The sequence below is a fragment of the Pundamilia nyererei genome, unplaced genomic scaffold (genome assembly GCF_000239375.1).
Source record: "Pundamilia nyererei isolate P.nyererei 1_Seehausen unplaced genomic scaffold, PunNye1.0 scaffold00019, whole genome shotgun sequence".
NCBI lineage: Eukaryota > Metazoa > Chordata > Actinopteri > Cichliformes > Cichlidae > Pundamilia > Pundamilia nyererei.
In genome coordinates this window covers 3,155,422-3,177,089 of record NW_005187420.1, presented here as the reverse complement: position 1 = coordinate 3,177,089, position 21,668 = coordinate 3,155,422, and the positions used below count along the sequence as shown (strand labels likewise).

General features: G+C 44.9%; 2 protein-coding genes across 5 annotated transcripts in view; one reads left to right on the top strand and one right to left on the bottom strand.

The window, feature by feature from the left end:
• The window catches only part of znf395a (zinc finger protein 395a), an 18,792-nt gene extending 626 nt beyond the window's left edge, over window positions 1–18,166 (top strand). The window contains exons 1-10 of one of the 4 annotated variants that reach the window (XM_013909130.1): window positions 5,018–5,071; window positions 12,544–12,704; window positions 12,854–12,951; window positions 13,043–13,152; window positions 13,257–13,450; window positions 13,554–13,654; window positions 13,996–14,260; window positions 14,341–14,430; window positions 16,464–16,534; window positions 16,795–18,166. In XM_013909130.1, the coding sequence (XP_013764584.1) occupies window positions 5,032–5,071; window positions 12,544–12,704; window positions 12,854–12,951; window positions 13,043–13,152; window positions 13,257–13,450; window positions 13,554–13,654; window positions 13,996–14,260; window positions 14,341–14,430; window positions 16,464–16,534; window positions 16,795–16,906 (1,242 nt within the window). In that variant the 5' untranslated portion in view covers window positions 5,018–5,031 and the 3' untranslated portion in view covers window positions 16,907–18,166. Of the gene's footprint in view, window positions 1–5,017; window positions 5,072–9,000; window positions 9,167–12,543; window positions 12,705–12,853; window positions 12,952–13,042; window positions 13,153–13,256; window positions 13,451–13,553; window positions 13,655–13,995; window positions 14,261–14,340; window positions 14,431–16,463; window positions 16,535–16,794 lie in introns of those variants that run through there. The other 3 variants (XM_005726356.2, XM_013909128.1, XM_013909129.1) reach the window with 3 other exon arrangements.
• A 369-nt stretch (window positions 18,167–18,535) lies between these two features.
• gtf2a2 (general transcription factor IIA, 2) lies at window positions 18,536–20,919 on the bottom strand. The gene is made up of 4 exons (XM_005726355.2): window positions 20,676–20,919; window positions 19,482–19,586; window positions 19,239–19,396; window positions 18,536–18,674 (listed from the first exon to the last, which is right to left on the bottom strand). Coding segments are annotated over exons 1-4 (336 nt in total). The 5' UTR covers window positions 20,748–20,919; the 3' UTR covers window positions 18,536–18,673.
• Between the last annotated feature and the right edge of the window lie 749 nt (window positions 20,920–21,668).

Genomic DNA, 21,668 nt, shown 5'->3' with positions numbered 1-21,668 from the left:
GTCAGATCCTGTTATCGTGTGAGTCAGAGTTAATCAGAAGAGTTCAGCTGATGACTAAAAACAGTGAAACTATCAGCAGGCACGTTTACCACGTCCATCAGCTGCCAGTGGACGTATCCGTGGAAACGAGGAGTCTTCTTCACACACAGACGTTGGTATTGCAACCACAGAGGTGAAGAAAAGAAACGCACCTCCTGACTGACATCATGTTACGCACAGCAGTTATGAATGAGGTGATTTTGGGGTGGGGTTCGGCTATGACTATTTTCTGGAGAACAGAGTCCTGTTTTCTGTCTTCGCTGAGTTTAACATGTCACAGCGGCGGACACTGTTTACATCATACATGCTTCTCTTTGGTAAAATTATTAGCAAACACATTTTTTTTTCATTGCTATGGAGATAATAACCTGTCACATTCGACTATTTTTATAGCACCAACTCACCTCGAGGCGCTTTATATAAGAAGTTAAAGTTAGTTAAATCACAAATACACGATATTGTGAGAAGTATTCACTCACCCATCCAAACCATTGAATTCGGGTGTTCCAGTCACTTCCACAGGTGTATAAAATCAAGCACCTCAGCATGCACACGGCTTCTACAAACCGTGACAGTTTGCCACCTGTGCAACAAGTCCAAATATTTCCTCACTACTAAACCTTTCACGTTCCGCTGTGAGTGGGATTATATCAAAGTGGAAGCGATTGGGAGTAACAATAACCCCGCCATGAAGTGCTAGGCCACGTAAAATCACGGTGTGGGGTCAGCGGATGCTGAGGAGCATAGTGCACAGAGGTCGCAGACTTTCTGCATCCAAACTTCACGTGGCCTTCAGATTAGCTCAAGAACAGCGCGTAGAGAACTTCATGGGATGGGTTTCCATGGCGACCAGCTACATCCAAGCCTTACATCACCAAGCACATTGTAAATGTGGGATGCAGTGGTGTAAACATGCCGCCACTGGACTCTAGCGCAGCGGAGATCTGTGACCAATCACACTTCTCCATCTGGTGGTGCACGTGTCTGAATCTGGCGGTTGCCAGGACAACGGTACTTGTCTATCCTCATTGTGCCGAGTGTTTTGGTGGAGTGGGGTTATGGGTTGTTTCTCAGGAGTTAGTTCCAGAGAAGGGAACTCCTAATTCAGAATTTATGGTCGAGCGGAGCGAGCGCCTCTGCTGTGGGCTCCACTCCTGCCCGTCGCCTGCAGTGAGCTCTGCTGTCAGATGGAGGCGGTGTACAAAGTATGTGCTGCAACCGGTCTGTGGGCCCCTCTTGCTCATGTTGTTGTTGGTCCGTAAGCCAGCTGCCAAGGAGAGTGAAGTTCTAACACACCGGGCATTAAAAATAATGAAAAGTGTCACTGCAGCCACTCTCTTTATTTTTTTATTTTGCAGTTTTTTCCCGCTTCTCCCTGCTGAACTCTGCTATCGCTCCCTGTTCTATTCCTGCCCACCTATCAACCAGCCAACATTCAGCAGTCACATACGTGGACCGCACGACAGCAAATGTTCCCCCCCTCGGTCCGACCTAGAAAACATTTATGGGATTAATACCCTGTTAATAATTCAGCATACCAAGACTGTTTCATGTTCCCAACTTTGTGGGAACAGTTTGGAGATGTCCCCTTCCTGTTCCAACACAATTGCACACAAGGTAGGTTCAAAAAGACGTGAATGAGCCAGTTTGGTGTAGAACAGGGCTGCCCAATCCCAGTCCTCGAGAGCTACTATCTTGCAGCTTTTAGATGCATCTCTGCTTCAACACAGCTGAATCAAATGGTTTGATTACCTCTTCAGCATGCCATCGTGTTTGGCAAAGGCCTGATAACAAGCCATTCATTTGATTCGGGTGTGTGGGAACAAGGATGCATCTAAAAGCTGTAGGACGGTAGCTCTCGAGGACCGGGATTGGGCACCCCTGGTGTAGAAGAACTTGACCGGCCTGAACAGAGTCTTGACCTCAAACCGACAGAACACCTTTTCATCCCACCTTGGGATTAATTGGAGATTGTCAGGCCTTCTCGTCCAACATCAGTGTGACCTCCCAAATGTGCTCCTGTAAGAACGGTCAACGATTCCCATAAACGCTCCTAAACCCTGGGAAAGCCTTCCAGTTATAGCTGCAAAGGGTGGGCTGACATTAAATTATGGATATTAAACTATGGATTAATAGTGGGAGTTACAAGTTATTATACATCTGAATGCAGATGTCCAAAAGCTTATTGCAATACAGTGAATGTTTTTAAACATAAAGGCTGGATGAACCTAATATTCTTCCTCTAAGTTCAGACAAACTGATGTTATTATATTTGACTTATAAACCTTAGAAACAGGATTTCTAATCACACTGACTCGGACAGCATTAAATAAACTCGGCCATTTTAACATCTTTCTATTCACATACAAAGCCTTGAATAACCATCGTATCATGGCAGCAGAGCACAATCTTTGCTCTCGCTCTCTCATAGTTTCAGTTTTCTTCTCCTCCCTCTTCACTTTCTCCAGTAGGGCTGAGAATCATCACTGATTTCTAGAATCGATTCGATTCAGACTCACAAGGTCCCGAATCGATTTGAATCGGGGAAATTTTGCCTCAGACAGTCAGAAATATTATAATTCAGATCATGCATCAGTACATTTCCATATTTTTATATCTATAAAAAGGAAGCTGACACTTGTGAGACTTTATCAAAGGTGCATCACAGTGAGGCTAGCTGCGGATAAAACACAGAAAAACATGAAGGTGATTTTCCTGGCCTGGATTTTATAAAAATATTCTGCAGTAGATCAAAAATGAAAGAAAACCATTAATCAACTTATGAACATTAGCTGATGCTGCTGACGTGAAGCAGAGCAAAGTTACAGAGGTTTGATTAGAGACACAGCGTTTCGCAATTTTGCATAATTTTAAAAAGTTTAAATTTGTTCAGTATTGAACGGCAGAAATGAGGCTTTCTTGTCAGAAGTAAGTAAAAGGAAACAAACAGCGGCCGACAGCCTGTAAACTACGGTAGACTTGTGCGTAACAAGCAAGCGATTAATGCAGAAAACAGATTTTTAGACGGGAAACTGTTGTTGAAGTACAGAGAGAGAGAGAGAGAGAGAGAGCTGTGCATGAGTGTGATTTTATCCTGGTGGAAGCAAAACAGTAAAAGTCAGAGTGAATTCATGACGATGTTTATGTGAAGCGTAGTTTGGATCTTCTTTTGCTGCTGGTTCGGTCAATATTGTTTGGAGAGAGATCAAACCTGCAGCTTCAGAATCAGTGCAAAAAGGATGTAAACACAAAGCGTGGACCCGCCGAAACATCAGAATCAGCGAGCTGTCGGCTTTCAGCCCCGACCGTGTCCGTGCCATCGGGTGAGAAAATCACATCTCACTGATCCTGATGATCCTGATGCGTCGGCGGCTCCGCGCTTTGTGTTTACGTCTCTGTGCAGAAGCCGTGTTCCTGCTCTCATTTACTGTTTCAGCTGTTTGGTGGTTGTTGAAATTTTGTGAGGTTTAACCTGAGATTCTGGCGTTTCAGGCAAAATAAATTTATATTAAAAAATCGATTCAGGATTTGAATGAATCGATATCACGTTATCCAAGCCAGAATCGATTTTAATCGATAAATCGATAATCAAAACACAGCCCTATTCTCCAGCCTGTCACAGCAGATCGCTGCCCCTCCCTTCACATACTGTAGTTCTGTTGGGGGTTTCTTCCTGTTAAAAGGGAGTTCTTCCTTTCCGTCCACACGTTTAGAGTCTGAATGTCTAAAACTGATGAGAGAATCAGACTGAGAGTTATTCACCGAGTCATCTGACTGCTTCGGGTCTATCACGCCAGAGTGATGTCATCATCAGCTGATTAAACAACCCTGCATCCTGATGATGAATAGACCTTAAAAATAAGCTCTGCTATGCCCCAGGCATACACAGAAATGTGGCTCCTCAGGATAAAGAGGAGGCCACGTGTGCTGATAATGATGATGATAACTATTGGTTATAAATTTTTGAATATCGAGCAACGTTCAGGTTAATGCCTTTCAGATAAAAGAAAACAGGGGAACAGGACTAACCCATGAACAGCTGAACTTTGTCAAATAAACAAACTAGTCTCAGGATGGAAAAAGTCTTTACCAGAATCACTCAGACACTTCCTGTTTATTTAATGATGACGAGGGAAGTATTTCAGTATTTCTGTTGCCTTGGCTGGACTGCATCTTCAGATCGCTCCGCGGCTGATTTCAGGGCTGAATTTCTTCACCGATTTCCTTTCTGTCTTTTTTTTCTTACTTGTTGAATCACCCAACTTCCCCAAAGCTCCGGGTCATGGACTGCTGCCCTCACATCCTGCTGTGAGATTGCTTCACACAGTGCTGAATTCCTTCTTCCATTGCGAGAGTCTGAAATAGCAGAACAGACCCAAACCATGACGCTACCACCGCCATGCTTCACAACTATCAAATCTAGCTCACGGCGTCTGATCCAAAACGCTACGATGGCGACCGCCAAAATATCCTTTGACTCTGCACGACAGCATCTGTACATCGTTGATATACAGTCTATGCGTCACTGAGGATGAACTGGTCCAGTGTCAGACAAAGAAGGATTATTTTCAACTGTGAATCAGGCAAAGCTGCTCTGATAAAATCACTAGGTTTACAGTATACACCCAGGTGCTCTGCAGGGCTCCCCACACTTCCAGGCTTTAAACTACATGCCTCACTGGTGCATATTTATGTGTGTTTGCTTATTTTAGATATTTTCTACTCTGTTGTCCTCGATGAAGCCTCGAGCTGAAACGTGTTGGTCACGTAATGAAGTCTTTCATTACAAGCGTTGCTGTAGCTTTGGCCTCTTCAGGTTTTCTCCTCTTCTTCTACGAGCACTTTTGAAGGAGGCGAGGTTGAACGCTCAGCTCTGTGCCTCGCAGCCACTGTGAGCTTTGATAGGCCGCAGCGACACCTCCTCCTGCCCTGTCCGCCCTGAAAGCCAGCTCTTTGCAGCACGGGCGGATAAGCAGTGGAGAAAATGGATGCATGTTGCACTCCTGGTGTTTTCTGCGCAGGTCTGAAACTCGTAAGTAGATCTTAAACCGAGTAAAACTGAATTTCCTCCATTTGTAGCCATCTTATTTACTTGATCTGCTGAAGGTGAAGCACTTGCTTGTTTATTGGTTGGATGATAATGTCTCCTTATTACTGTCATGTAGTCATCGCACTGATGCTGAAGCAGCAGAAACAGATGTATTAATGTGATCCTTTTGAGGCCTTTATAGGTTGTTTTCAGTGTCTTAGTTCACTAAGTAGTTGTCTAAGTAATATATGTGCACCCAGAAACACGCCATAACTGGGCGTTGTAGAAACACACAGAGCTGCACTCCTCTCCTTTGCAGCGCAGCTCCATGCAGCACTGACACACTGCCACAGATTCCTGCACGCATGTAAATCACAGTGATTTGATGATTCCCAGAGAAGCCGTCTCAGGACACGTGTGACAGACAGCTTTGAAACACGCCTGATCTTAAAAAGCAGGTGACACAGGTACGTTCATCAGATCGCCTCCCGCAGAAAGCCTGAAACGGCCTCAGAGTCTGAAAGCAGACACACACAGAGGAGTGAATCACGTCTGTGTGTGTGTGCTGACTCAGCAGGAGTAAGATTACAGAGAACGGTGTTTAAAAGCACCACAGAGAGCCTTTTGGCTTTACTATTCTTTATATTCTAGGATTTGCTGAATCTGATTTCTGTTTTCCTAAAACAAATAAAAATAAAAAAGAACAGCATTTCCATCTTAAAATGATAAAAACAAAGAGCAAAAATTTCAGAAATTCAGGGAATTATCAGTTTGATGCTGAAAATATCCTGATGTGGGCACCAGGACTTCATGTTTGGCCACCTCGCCTTCACTTCTCCTGCAAATCTGTCCATAAATTCCTGAGCAGCTGCTGAAAACTATCTGAAACAGTCACACATAGAGCTGATAATAAATATCAGGAGGCCTATAAACAGTTTTGAGTCAGACTGAGAAAATAATTTCATTCCTGATTAAAATCTCTCCGCATCTTGTGTCCTGCTGATGTTTTTCTGGCTGTTATTTTTGCTGTGAACTGTCACACAGTGGGAGCTGCGAGCGCAGAGAAAGTGGGTCAAACTGTCGGCGTGACTCATTAACACGGAGCACAAAAAGAGGCGGAATGTTCCTTTAACGGAGGCTCTGCGGGGCCTGCACGTAGCTCACGCAAGCAGCGCAGCGTGTGTGTGTGCGTGTGTGTGTGTGCTACGTGCAGCTCTGTACCCCTGCACACACGCTCCGCCCACAGCCGTCTCTTTGTTATCTCTGCAGGATCACACCGCTGAAACTCCGCAGATGTTCCTGCGCAGTAATCGAGCCTTAGCGCGAAATGCGCAGGCGCAGCAGATGCGTACGCGGTGCTGGTGTGTGTGTCCTGCAGCTTTGCCACAGACGGTCGGTCCGCTCCTGCTCACAATAAACAACAGTCCTCGGTGGGGTGTGTGCCTGCGCTCCAGACCTCCGCCAATCAGAGCTCAGCTCCTCCCCCACGTGGTGAGCTTGTTTACTACGGGGCTCGAGCGGCACCGCGGGTGCTGATGGGAAAACCCGGCGCGGATCGGGGAGCACCAGAGTTCAGAGTTCATGTTTGTTAGTCTTCGATCCTCCGGACTGTGTCACATGACGTTCTATGACGTCATAAACTCAAGGAAAGCGGGTTTTGGAGGCTCGTGCTTCTCTGGTGTACGTGACTCTCACTGGGGATTGTTATCCTTCAGCAGGAACATAGCTGTGATTTCTTTCATCTCATCGATATCTGTAAAATTAGAATCCACCTGTCTGAGAGTGAAACACTCGTTCATGCATTTATTACTTCCAGGCTGGACGACTGTAATTCATTATTATCAGGAAGTCCTAAAAACTCCCTGAAAAGCCTTCAGCTGATCCAAAATGCTGCAGCAAGAGTCCTGACAGGGACTAGAAAGAGAGCAGATTTCTCCTGTTTTGGCTTCCTGTTAAATCCAGGATTCAAAATCCTGCTCCTCACATACAAGGTCTTAAATAATCAGGCCCCATCTTATCTTAATGACCTTGTAGTACCATATCACCCTATTAGAGCACTTCGCTCTTGCTCTGCAGGCCTACTTGTTGTTCCTAGAGTATTTAAAAGTAGAATGGGAGGCAGAGCCTTCAGTTTTCAGGCCCCTCTTCTGTGGAACCAGCTTCCAGTTTGGATTCAGGAGACAGACACTATCTCTACTTTTAAGATTAGGCTTCAAACTTTCCTTTTTGCTAAAGCATATAGTTAGGGCTGGACCAGGTGACCCTGAATCCTCCCTTAGTCATGCTGCAATAGACATACACTGAGACCTCCTGTCTCCCCCCCTCCCTGATTCTGGCTCTGTTGGAGGTCTCTTCCTGTGCAAAGTGGGTTCTTCCTTCTCACTGTCACCGTGTGCTGCCCACAGCGGATTGTATGATTTGGGGGGTTTTCTGTAAAGCACCTTGTTGTTTCCTGACACAGTGAGAGCATAGAAAAATGTTCAGAAAGACCAAACAGTATCTGAACCTCTGTGTCTGTGATAATAACAGTGTGAGTGTATTAACTGTAAGAATTGTCAAACTGAAGATCAAATTTCAACTTTGAAGCCAAAGTTTGTCACCCAGCAGGACTCAGAGTACGTCTACCTCAGAGCCTCATCAACACTGAGCTTATTATTCCCTCTATTTAAAATCATCTTTATTTGGAGGAATGTCTCATCTCACGTCTGTTTCCCTTCATGCTTGTGCTTTCACTCTGGTATGTGTTTTGTCCTGAGGGGCCACTCTAGTCCAAACTGGTGATTCACAGTTTAGTGGCACAAAGAAAGAAAAAGAAATCCTCCGACATCTGCGAGTCACGACGGTAAAGTTTGTGACTGACTGCATAAAAAAACACAAATAACATAAAGGTGGAGGCAGCAGGTATTCTTCTCACCTCAAATTTAGGATGACGGATTCTTTATCCAAAAAACTCAGAAGATTCCCGTTACAGCAGCAAACACAAACATACAGCAGCTTCATAAATGATATGAGTAAAAAGCTCCGTCTGCGTTTCAGGTTCAAAGTTTGGCTCCACTTCTGAAAACAAATCTGAACTTTTTAAATAACCCTGTAAGCAAACTGAAGCGATCACATGACCGCGCTGACAATAGAAAACTGCGCTTCAATAACAGCAATGTCTGAGTTTATGTATTTCACTTTTACTTAACCAGGAGGAAAAAATGCTCTAGAGAGCAAAAACCTCTATTCCAGTCGCATCATCACAGCTGTGATCAGCAGACGTTTAGCCAAAAACAACAAAGAGCATATCAAGTCAGCTGCTTTGTCCTGACTAAATGCTGGCAGGTCGTGTTTGAAGGCCAAGAAAAACCATGAACAGGATTCATCCAGCATGAGCTCCAGCAACAGACAGACCGAAGGAGAGAACTTCCTCCACCTTTTTACAGGATGTAGGTCAGTCAGTGAGAACAGAGCGAGAAAGGTCAAAGGTCGAGCCTGTGGAAGGACAGACAAGCCAAGATAATCTAAATCAGTAAGTTTGCCACATAACATGACACAAAAAAGCTCCATAAAAGTTACAAAATCAGAGTAGCATAGAATAAAATCCAGAAAATAACCCAGTAGAAGAGCTCTGCTCAGTAGAAACCACATAAAATAGAATAAAAAGATTTCGTGACCTCGAAGGTGAGAGTTTCTTTCCAGCTTCACACAGAAACCGAACCTGAACCAAGTCCTGTCCACGGCCTCTCTAATTAAACTCACTGTGCAGGTGGTGGGTGGGGGCTCTGCGCTGACCCCTGTGTGACCCGCTGAGCTGCCCCTCTGTTATTTTGAGTCTTCACTTGTGGCTTTTACAGAAAGCAGGGTCAGGGTCCCCGGACCTGCAGGGGAAAATGTGCCGGTTTGAATATCAGCCCTGCCTCCACCCTGCCTGCACCACCTCCCTGTCAGCTGAAAGACGCTGAGTGATGCCCTCCTCCCCCCATCCGCCCCTCCTTCGGTTTGGGTGGAAAGTTCCTACAGCAGCTGCTTTGCCTGCGTGCAGCTCTGAGGGTTTCAGGAGCTCCCGTCCAGCCGGATCCAGTCCGGGTCTTGCAGGTCTCTTGTCCCGCACTGAAGGTGTTGAACTGCAGCCACACACACTCTCCCTCACACACACTCTGAGCTCTCATTGAACGGCAGCAGACACACACTCAGGAATCCTCCGAGTCTTGTTTTTGGTGCTTTTCTCAGGCTGCAGGTAGGTGACAGCTGCTCGCTTTAAAGCACTTTTACTGCTCTCAGAGTTTTACTGCTGAAGCATGCGCAGTGCGCGTGTGTTTTTATTTATTTATTTGTTTGTTGTGTGTAGACTGTGTGTAGACTGTGTGTACTGCTGTGAGGATGGGGCTGCTGGGAGTTACAGCGTCGGGCTGACTGCTTCTCTTTTTCTCACTTCTTCTGTTTGATAATCATTTTTTTAATGAAGGATTTTTTAGTTTTTTGTGAAAAGGTTCATATTTTTGTGTCCTCCTCCTCTGCGTCGTCCTTCCGATCAAACACAGCGTGAGGAGTTGGAGGAGTCTCACTTTGTGTTTCAGGAGTTAATGATCAGCTGCAGAGTTGCTATTTTCCTGTTCATGCGGGGCTCTTATTGTGGAGGGACGAAGGAATCCGATTGGTTATGTGTGCGTGGGTGTGTCGGTGTGTGCGCACTAACAGTCTGAAGTGCTTTATGTTGAAAAGCAAGGATCCTACAGGAGTGATTCCCAAAGTGGGCTCCGTGAGGCTGATTTTAGGAGTTGTTTGCACTTCCTGTTAATTGCATTTTACAGAAACTGGCTGCAGTTCAGCCAGAGGAGAAACAGAGCGCGCTCTCACGGTAAAACTCGGTGAATATAGGCAGACAACTTCTAATATGATCAGTAACTCTATGGAGACGCAGGACAGAAATCGAAATACCACATTCATGAGTGGCGTGTTTCTGAGACCGATAAAAATTTACTGATTTAAACTAGAACTAGAAAAAATTGCATTTCCTGCGAAAAATGCTGTGTGGATGCCTTAACGCATAAGATGTCTGCTGAAAAAAGCTGAAAAAGTTAAAAAATTGCAAAACGTTGTATGGCAGTGAAGAAACTGAAAATTTTGCAGAAAACAGGTGAAGAAGCAGAAATTGTTTGCTGAAATGTGGTGAAAAAAAAATGTTGCCCTGAGCAGGATTCGAACCTGACCCTCCTGGTCTCAAGGCAGCCACTTGTCTCACTGAGCCAAACTCATTCTGACAAAGAACACGTGGAGAGACTGACAATTTTGCTGAAATGAGCAGAAGCTGCTGAGAATTGTGCTGATATGAGGTGAAAAGGCTGAAATTTTTGCAGAAAAGAGGTCAATCAGCAGAATTTCTGCTGAAAAGAGATGAATAACCAGAATTTCTGCTCAAGAGTTTTTTTTCTGAAAACAGCTGAGATTTGTGCTGATAAGAGGTGAAAAGGCTGAAAATTTTGCAGAAGAGGTGAATAAGCAGAATTTGGGCTGAAAAGAGTTTTTTTCTGAAAACAGCAGGAAAAACTGAAAATTCTGCTGAAAATGGGTGAAAAAGCTGAAATTTGTGTTGAAAAGAGTTAAAAAAGTTTTACTGTTAACTGAAAGAAATTTTGCCATAAGCGGGATTTGAACCCCAGCCTCCCAGTCTGAGAACGGATGCTCATCTCACTGAGCTGAAACACAGGTCAACCCGGCAAGGAAAATCAGTGAGGCCTCTGATAATATGGCAGAAATGGGCAAAAAATATTGCAAAAAAAATTTCAATATCTGAAAAAGTATAGAAGTTATGAGTACCAAAAGTCATAGCCAGCAGAATTTTTTAAAGAAGAATAATTTGAGGGCATCCACACAATAAAATAGAATAGCCCTTTATTGTGATTGCACATGTAGATAACCTCCAGCTGGGTGTTAGTGACGCTCCTGACCTCTGCTGGAGACATTGTTTGGAAACAGCTGACGTCCTGTCCCAAGTCATTAAAGGTACTTCATGTGAAACAGCCGTGCAGCCGAAACCACTTTCAAACCTTCTAAAGTCAGTGAAACGTGTGTTTGTGCTGCAGAGAGGTCGCCTGAAGCTAAAACACGGGCGGACTGCGCTCTCGTGTAATACCACTGTGAGCCACAAGGTGTGTAAGACAAGAACACGCCAACAATATTTAACCACGTGTTAGCGCAACATGTGTGCGTGATTTGTATTTCCACCACACTTGATCTCCGTGTTTGACCGCTGCACTGAAACATTGTTGCAAAGAGCTGCAGCGTTCTGGGGAAAGTTTTCATTGGAGAGTTTTTACAAAAAGCGTCTTTAATACTATAATACTGTGTAGAACAGTGTGTGTGTGTGTGTGTGTGTGTGTTTGAACTTTAAGGGGCACTCTGGTGCTTTGGTCACTGACATCACCAAATAGGACACCATTTAAAGAAGTCAGCATCAGAAAAGTGTGCAGGGAAGAGTTCAGGATTGCCTTAAACTCCAACATCTGAAAGCCTGAAGTGAAGCTAAAGTATGTGGACGCCACCCCTGACAGCGCTTCCCTGACTGCTCGCTCTGAATGACGGGAAATTGTTTATGCTGCAGCTTGTAATGATCATCAGCCATGGCCTTCCAGCTTTCTACCAGCTGTTTTTCTCTGCTCACAATCACCCCCCACCTCCACCCCACCCGAGGAAAGAAATACACAGAGGAACATGTCCACATACTTTTGGTCACACATGTTAACAGATGTAAACTGATAAAAAGAGGCTGATGGACAGTTACACCCATTTGCTCTCTTCATGTTAATCCTCTACCCTGTTAGTGACAGTGATAGTGAGCTGGTAATGACACACACACACACACACACACACACACACACACACACACACACACACACACACACACACACAGCCTGACTGTAAATGACTCTGCAGCCTGTGACTCACTCAGATTTTAATCCACAGCCAACGTTTTCCCAGCAGAACGATTCAGATCCTCCAGTAAACTAAAAAACAACAACGATAAAAGTACACAACGTGTTTGTGTACTCGGAGTGGATATCTGCAGACTGACAGTTAGATAGGTAGTCCACTGGTGCCCAACCTGTGGGATGGGCCTCTCAGAGGGCCAGCAGATAAATCTTAGCCGTGAGTTTGTGCACAGATGCAGTGTTTACACAAAGGCGGAGGTGTGGCGTTGGTCCTAATCCAACACGGCGTGGGCGGGGCATGCACGGTCCCTTCAGGTTTTCTTATCTGAATCATTAAACACCGTTTATAAATTTCTCCTCTGCTAATATCTGTGACCGAAGCAGACAGTGATGTCCTGCTGACGAGCTGCTGGTGGAGGTCCTGGTTCTGCAGCAGTTCCTCTCCTGGACAGAACCAGTACCTCCAGCCGCAGTCCTGCAGGTGTTTTTCTTCCAGCCACATGGTGGTTTCCTTCACCTGCAGCTTCCTGGCTGTGCTTACAGAGACTCCTTTGTTTCTTGCAGACATGATACCAAAGGCTCGTCTGGGGAAGCGTTCTCCTCTTGGGGCACTTGTGACCTCTACCTGTCCGGGGATCAACCTGGAGACTGGTGAGACTGTGGTGATGATGGTGGCAGCGGGACAGCAAGCGACAAGCAGAGCAGACGGCCATCTTGGATTAAAGGTGAGTGCTGGTCCTGGATGTTGAGCTGAGCAATAATGTGGGGAAAACGCAGCGTCTGTCCAAATTAAGAGTATTTCTGTTCGGGGAGGTTTGTGTTGACTGGCAGCTTTCTGAGCCAATCACAGTGAGCCGTGTCTGTCTGATCTCAGATGTATTTCCAGTGTGGAGGAGCAGGTGAATCTTCAGTCGACAGCTCGCCTTCATCCTGCAGCAGATCCGTGTCCTCCAGCATCGATGTCCCAAAAAGGTCAGACGCGTCCCGCCTCTGGTGTTTATTTATTGTTTACTCTGTGTTTACCTGTAAATGTGTTTAAACGCCGCTTCCTGTCGTCCCGCAGTCAGAGGAGTCCTCATGAGGTGGACATGAACGAGCTGATGGCAGCGATGGTTCTCAGCAGTTTGTCCTGCAGCCCGCTGCTGCACAGCCCCGCCCAGCCTGACCTCACAGGTACACAACATCAAACAAACAAACAAGCAACACGTTTTTCCTCCACGAAGCGAGGCTGGAGGTGTTTCTCCCTCTGATGGTTTTTGTTGTTTTTGCTGTTTCAGCAGCTTCGATGGAATGTGGCGGCGGCGAGCTCTCCGACAGCGGCTACTGGAGCGTCGGCCACGCTCACCGAAGCCCGGCTCCTTCCCCGCCAATCAAAGAGTCTGACGCCAGCCCGGCCACGCCTCCTGATGAGGGTGTTGACATGGAGCTGGACCAGGTGCTGTTTGATGAGCCAGCACCACGGAAACGCAGGGTAAGTGGCGGTTTACAGCAGTCACGGAAAAACGATTTATTGATTGTCGAAGTGTCGAAGACCACGAAAGCTGCCGGTGGTGATGATGCGTTTCCTTCTGCAGAACTCGGTGAAGGTGGCGTACAGGTGTCTGTGGCCGAGCTGCGGTAAAGTGCTGACGTCTGTGGTGGGAATTAAACGCCATATCAGGACGACACACCTGTGGTAAGCCTCACCGGACGGCGGCTCCATTCTCTGGCGTTGCTCAGCCTCAGGACGAGCTAAATATGGAAGCTCGTTACTGCCAGAAACATTTGAAAACTTCAGATTTATATCTTTACATTTTTATATCAAGTCTGACCGCAGCTGCTCCCACACAGATATGCAATGTGTTCATATTTACATTTATTTTTTAAATCCTGAAATTTCAGCATTTTAATGAAATTTCTGACATCAATGGGCTTCCATATATTTTAAAAACTGTATTTATATAAAATTGTTCTTCAGAAAGTTTTTCTGACAGTAAGGAAGGAATTTGTTTAATAATAACCTCTGACCTCTTACAGCCGTGGTGGCGAACATGAGCGCTGTTCCCGCAGTGAGGAGGATTTTTACTACACTGAGATCAACCAATGGGAGCATCCGCAGCAACGGTCTCCTCCCCATTCTGGACACAGCGGCTCCTCCCCCGCCTCACCGGCTTCCTCCCCGTCCTCGCCTTCCAGCCCACCAACACCGTCTCCCTCCTCTCCCTCCTGTGCCGCCCTGAGTTGCTCCGCCCCCTCGTCTTCTGGCAGCTTCTGGCAGGTCCAATCAGAGCACTCCTACCAGGTGTGTTGATGTTTTTTCGGCTGTAAAATATTAATGATTACTTTTATTGTTATAGTTAACTCGTATTTTTTTGTTTTTAGGCTCCTCCTCCGAGTCAACACGTGGTGTCAGCGGCAGCAGCCACACCATCCTGCCGTTGGACAGCCCCGCCCACCACCTGCCACAAACAGGTAAATCTTCAGAGCAACTAAGATCTGTATTTATAGGAACCTGAGAGAACTCGTTATTAACGGGTCGCTCCCGCACATCTGGGATCTCCATGTTTGATTTGATGTGGTTTCCACGTTTTTACGCCATCACGGGTACATTTATCCGGGCTCATGATGCCGCGAGGAGCACGCTAACTTGCGATCAGGGATCTGAACCTTTGTTATCTGTGAAAACATAAACACAGAAGTATCTAAATAGTCTCTGCTGCGGGCTCAGCACGCCCACAGAGGATAAACAGCGGAGCTCAGCAGGCGTGGGTGCTGCCCGTCTGCAGGCTCAGCTGATATCGCCCCCAACACGACGCGGATACCTGGATGTAAAGTCAGAGCAGTTGTTGATAAGCTGAGTTAATAATAGAACTTTGGCTGTTTTTAATCACACGGCTCTGCAGTAGGTGTCTGTGTCGCTGTAGTTGAAGCAGGATGCAGCTGCTGCTGGGGGAGGTGTGAGCTTAAAGGTCGAAAAACAAAAAACAGTTCGATCAGAAAGTTTCCCCAAAATTCAGACTTCAGTTTTTTAATAATCAGGTTTTATTGTGAAGGTGTGCTGAACTCACACTTTGTGTCCTCGAAGCTACCGAGGAGCAGCGTGGACAGTTAGACACTACAGCTGCGTCGAATGGGCTAAAAAAAACAGTATCCGGTTACCATGACGTCTGGCACCAGATGTATCCTTCAGTGAGACCCACAGTGTAATTGGTTGGGTCCACGATGAGACCAGCTCACCTGTCCCCCCCCAATTCAGAAAAAGGATCGTGAAGCAAACTTCTGTTTCATCCCTTTAATCCGACAGAATGAGTCAGACTCATCATTACTGCACCACAGAAGTTGTTGCTTCCCTGCTGGAGCGTTTGTAGGTATTTCAGGATCCATCAGAGAAAAAAGCTTCAATTAAAGCAGGAAAAGTTTGCTGCTGCTAGCATGGTGGCACCCGGACACCGAACGTCTCTCAGTCTGAGGTGGAACCGACATAAAAACTAAAAGCGTCCCGCAGCAGGGTGTCAGAGGTGTAAGGTGAAATTTTGGCTCACTTGTGCTTTGGGCACAAAAACTTGGCGTGACAGAGCTCTGACGAAGCTGCTGCCCTCGGCCGGGTCTTTACGGCGGAAAGTCCACAATTAACCCAAAGTTATCCTTAAAGAAGAGTGAAGGTTGTGTCCTAACAGAGTGTGTGTGTGTGTGTGTGTGTGTGTGTGTGTGTGTGTGTGTGTGTGCACAGTGAGGCTCTGTCTTCATTAAAAACAGACTTTTCTGTCCCCGATCTGCAGAGGAAGCAGCACGGAGGACTTTCCCTGAGAATTTTAGGTTCTATCCAAGTTTTTAAAGCTAATTACGGTGCATCTCCCCCACAGCCGGCTCTCTGCCCTCACTTCTCCAATTCGGTGTTTTCTCGGTGAGTGTGCACAGCAGCCGATTGTTTGCTTCCTGCCACCGCAGCCTGTTCAAACTGGTTTCATTCTGGAGAAAGGAGGGTGCGTACTCCTCCCTCATGGTTTCATTCAGGCAGGAAAATCCCCTCACATCATTTGTGATTAATTCTCCATGAGCTGTGCGCTGCAGAGCAGCGCTGCCACCTGCAGGCCGGCAGAGGACACTGCTCAGTGGTGACGGCTGTAAACAGCTGCTTCATGCACGACTGCACGACTGAAAACAGGCTGCTGGGCCTGAAAATAAAAACAAAACACCTCCTGACAACGAGCCAGACACACAATAACATGAACGTGTAGAGGCGTCTTGTCTTTTTCATCCTTCTGTGGCGATTTTATCTCATGTCTCTTTGATTCTTTGTCTCTGCTTTGGTCATTTTATGTTTTTTTGAATTATCGTGCTTCTCTTTGACTTTCCAACGTGGAATATGAACACTTTAATCGAGGCTCCGTCCCCGAGAACAGGTCACGGCGCCCTGCTTCTGTTTTTTTTGTTCGTGCTTCAGAAAGCAACAGAGAAACAATGAAAAGCTCCAATCTGACCTCCTCTTCCTCTCTCTTCTTCAGAGTCTGTCATTCCGGGTGCGTTCGGTCAGCGTGGGAGAGCAGTGGCTGCAGCATCAGAGCGCCCCCTCCAGGTCAGTGCTTCTCTTTTGTTGAACAAAGACTGTATATATGAGATGGCTGTAGTCTATGAGATCCTCCCATTCAGCTGATCGCTGAGCTCAGTGCACACGTCCCTGATAACGAAGCCACGGGAGGAAAACTCGATGACACAGTGGCGTCTGATTGGCCAGCTGCTGTCCTATGTTGGCTCGAGCTTACAGCTTCCTTTCATGTGCGTGAAGCTTTAATCTTGAAGTCATTCGCTGACCCTTTTGTCTCCGTGTTTTTTCAGGAGGATTCGCGGCGAGGCCAAAAAGTGTCGTAAGGTTTACGGCATCGAGCACAGAGACCAGTGGTGCACAGCCTGCCGCTGGAAGAAAGCCTGCCAGCGCTTCCTCGACTGAGGCGATGGGAAGAGGCAGGAAGACTGGGAGGAAGAACAGAGGCTGGACTTTACTGGTGGATGTTTCTTTTAATGTTTTTACATCTGGAACCAGAAACGGTCCCAAACCTGTGCGATGAACATTTGGCAGCTCTGAAGCAGCTTTACACGTCCGCGTCACTTCCAGCTGAGCGCTCTGCGACTAAAGGAGCATTTCACGGTTTCTGCCGCTCACAGCAGCTGCTCTTATCTCTCTGTAAACACTTTGACTCTACTGACCTGAAGTAACTACACTCGGAGGTCAGTTTATTAGGAACACAGCAGCAAATCTGCCATCATGGAGGTTTCAACACGTCGGAGCTGCTTCACACGTATCCTGCTCAGCGATGTCGACCAAATAACAAAAACGGACGCCTGAAGTGAAGCAAAGGTTGAAGGTTACGTTTTTAATGAGTCAGATTTACAGACTGTCCAAGTCTGGTTTGGTGCTAAAAATCCAAATTTAAAAGAAAAGCAGCACACGTGAGATCCTGGAAGTCAGATTTTAGTTTGAAATCTCAAGCTCAGCGTCTCGCTGTGAGAGGGTGAAGAGAATATTTACAGGCAGTTTCTACAGTTTTTTCTTTTTTAACAAAAATTTTAAGCAGAAAATTCAGTGCTGCTTCCATTTTTTAAACTTGCTGCTCCTAATAAACTGGTGACAGAGTACGTAACATTTGCGTGCATATATATAAATAGAGCTATAATGAAAGAGTTCCTCTTGGAGCTAACACCTGGCACCTATTTTTTTGTTTCTTTTTGATATGTTGTATAAAGAGCAGAACTGACCGTCAGCAGCTTCTGATCGCTGCGACGTCGGCGAGTTTCTGAGAGGCTGAAAACACTTAAAACGAGACTTTTCTCGAGCAGGTTCTGCTGAAACGCGGCCGCTAACGTCCCGTTTCTCAACATCTCGTCTGGATTAAGTCTTTTTTTTTTTGTAATGTTTGGAAGCTGAAGCCATTTCCGTCTCTGTGCAGTATTGATCCGTTTACACAGAGTTATAATATCTATATTTTATATCTGCTCTTTTCTGAGATGTACATACAGATGATGTATTATGGGTCCAAATATGACGTCAATCATCAGTCTCACCGCAGCGAATACGAGACAAAGATGTGTTGATATTGTTTATGAAGCAAACGAGGAAGCTGAGGAGCAAGATCGTGTCGTTTTTACCGTGATTTCTTTTCTACATGATGTCAGTCCTGATGTTGTAGTAAATAAAGCAGAAAAAACTCTGGAAACGTCTTCGGTCCTTTTATAATCTGAACAAATCGCTGTTTAAGACTGATTTAATTTTGTGTTTCTCACAATCTTATTTTCACAGATCCGAAGCTTTTTATGAATCTCAGTTTTTGTCTCTTGGTTTAAGGTTTTTAATTCTCGCAAATCTGAAATTTCTTCTTGTAAATTTGAGCTTTTTCTCACAAATTTGTTTTTCTTTTGAATTTAAAGCTCAGAATATCAACCCCCACCCCACCTCTTTTTTTAAAACCTTTGTCCGTCATGATACCTGATGGAACAGAAGGGCTCGAATGCTCAGAGGTTCTTTGTGTTTTAAATAAAGTTTTTATTCATGACTCAATAATCACAACAAACTGAACAAAAACTTCCGTAAACAATAAAAAACAAAGCAAACTGCCGCACACACCCACACAGGTGACCGCTGTAATAAATTATATGTACAGTCCAGGTCCATCCGGGACTTTGTCCCACAGAGGAACTCCCAGAGAGCCGGCCGCCCAAATCTAAAGAGAAGAAAAGGCGACATTAACGACGAATAACACCGGCACAGAAGAAGAAAATGTGAGAATCTGCTGGAGCAACTTTATGTTGACTGCATCTTTATGCTGTGGTATCAGCATCTACTTTCACAAATCAGATCTTAAAGCCTTTTTTACTTATTAAACAGCATATTTATCTGTGGATTTTATTGTGAAAGGTCAAGGTAGGAAGTAGCTGCACTTCTGCATGTGTGTAAATGAAGAGACAGCAAAGTGTTTTTGAACGTTAAAACACGCACGCTGAGATAAAGGATTATTCTGAACAATCATGCAAAGCTCCTCTCAGAGTCCAAGCATTAAAGAAAAGGAACAAAGCGAGTAAAGCTGAAGCACAGAAACACAGCAGAACGTCTGCCGCAGAGCACGAGGAGCTCGTCCCTGCTGCTGCGTCGTGTCGGCAGAAAATGTTTTAATGAACAAAAACGATTTTGGTACAATTGATTTTTAAGAGCTGCACTCAAATAAAGTAAACAAGGAGGGCCGATTCTGATGGACATGCGCACGTGTGTGTGTGTGTGTTGTACTTGCCATTTATCAGTTTTGTTGTGGGTCGACTCGCTCTTTCCATCACAGGCGACAATCTTGACCTTGTCGACCTTCACGAGCTCGGTGACCTCTCTGAACTCAACGTCGTTCAGAACGAACGTCCACACGTTGTCGCAGAACCTGTATGTGTTCAGAGATCCCTGAGAGGTGGAGACAGAGACAGAGGCGGGGTTGGATGATTTTTTTTTTAGGAGGCGGAGCTTGAGAAAATACAAATGGACTCACCCTGAAATTGACCCTGTTGCGGACTCGGTTGGCGAGCGCTGTGTTGATGGCTTTATCGAACTGGAGGAGGACCTGAAGAGCGAGCTGAGGAGTTATCTGCTGAGTCTGAACACACACACACACACATTTATTAGTTTAAATTTAAGATTTTTAAATAATAAACAGCTCAAAGAAATGGTGGGAACACGCGATCATTGTAGTAAAACACAAAGTCAGGTGAACATTCGAAGAAGAAACCACTGAATCTATTTCACCTGCACAGGTGCAAATGAAATGAGATGAACTCGAGGGCAACAACAAGACAACACTCACAAACAGGAATGTTGTAACAGCTGATGGCACACGGAACAAAACCAGAGAATTACTTTTGTTTGTGTAGTTACTCTCCTAATTTTATACCCAGTTCCTAAAATTATAGCCCAGCAGACCGGTGGGTGTGCTGCCACCATCTGGTAGAACTCGGTACAACAGTGAAGTGCAGCCATTCAAACTTGTGTTGGCATCTTTGCCAACACGAATTGTTTTTGAACTAAAGTCTTAACGCTTTGTTAGTTCTAAAAGGTTTAAGACTTTTTTGAAACAAGACTTTACAGAAAAATCAGAAGCACAATTTACATTTTCAAGCCAATTTTTTTCTGAAGTGATTTAAACAGATGTGCTGTACTCAGGTCATCTGCCACTTTGCACTAAAGTGGTTTGGTCATTGAGCACACAGGACTTTCCTCTGCCTCTGGAGGGAGCACTGATTGGTCTACGTGTAGTTAAAGAGTCAGATGTTTCCTCGTATTTCTCACCACCTGAAGAACAAACTATACTCTCCCACAGTGCGGCACACCTGAGAGGGCGAGTGTCAGAGCATGATGTGAGGTTCAGACGTGAAAAAGAAGCGTCAACTCGTTTAATTAAAAGGCTTTCTCACCCTTGAACCAGGTAAACAGAACCTTCATCACTGTTACAGAACAGTAACTTGTACGTCTGTGAACTTTGACCTCCTCGCTTTTATTCATCCCCTACAGCTCACACCTGCAAAATTGTAACCCCTCTCCGGCAAAAACTTGATTTTTTGCTTGTTTTCTGGAGTCTAAAACATGGTACAGCTAGCAGGCTACTGTTAGCTCATCCGGCTAACAGGCTAGCGGGGAGCTGAATGCCACCAACTGGCAGCACTGGCTCCGTGTCCGCGGGCAGTGTTACCTGTATAAGCTCGTCCAGACTCTCCTGCAGGCTGTTTCCCAGCGTCGTGTTCCTGTACAGCTGATACGCCATTATGGAAACTCCGAATGAGCGAAAACCAGCAGCGAACTATCCTCCAAACACAGGACGAGCAATCGGAGCTAACTGCTTCCCTCCACAACAACAGCCTGAACGACCACAAGCTAAAAAGCTAACAACACACTTCCGCTAAGATTTTTCGAAATAATTGTCACTCTGACTACGTAAAATAATTTATGCTTTTAAAATATCGAGTTGTTAGTCGTTGACATTTTAATTTAATATTTTAAATTCATTTTATTAATTTAGTTCAAAAGGTATTTTGAATATGTCAACAAATTTACTTTTATTAGTTTATAATCAATAAAATATTTCCTTTATGATTTTGTTAAAAGTTATGTATATAATTTAAGTAATTTTTATTATTTGTTTAAATATTGTATTAAACATTGTCATCTATTTTTAATATTTTAAGAGATTGTGTTACTTTATTCACCTTTTTAAAAAATAATTTCATGTTATTATGTTACAGTATTTTCAGGACTTCCGACGAGTGGATGTGATGATGTTGTGTTTTTGTCAATACTCATGTTTGCTCAGAAAGGACTTTTTATTTTGGAGTTTTATTTTGGAGGTGGCCTCTTCCTAGTGTGTATTGCTTACTTGATGCAGAAAAAGTCTTTTTCCTTCGAGTTTTCTTCTTTTTAAAAAATGATTTCATCCACGTTCGATTTCTACTTTGTTTGTACCAGTTTTATAGGGTTTCTAGTTATTTTTCAGTTTTTTGCTCGTCTTGTTTTTAAAGTGAAGCTGATGAGATATCACAGCTGTGATTGTAATAGGAAGCACTAGATGGCAGCAAAGCTTCAAACTGTAGAAACACTAACCTTCCTCTGCAGCTCCTTCATTTATGACAGCGGTTCCCAAACTGTTTTTGCTAGGCCCCCCTTTGTTTTACAAGAAAAATGTTGTTGT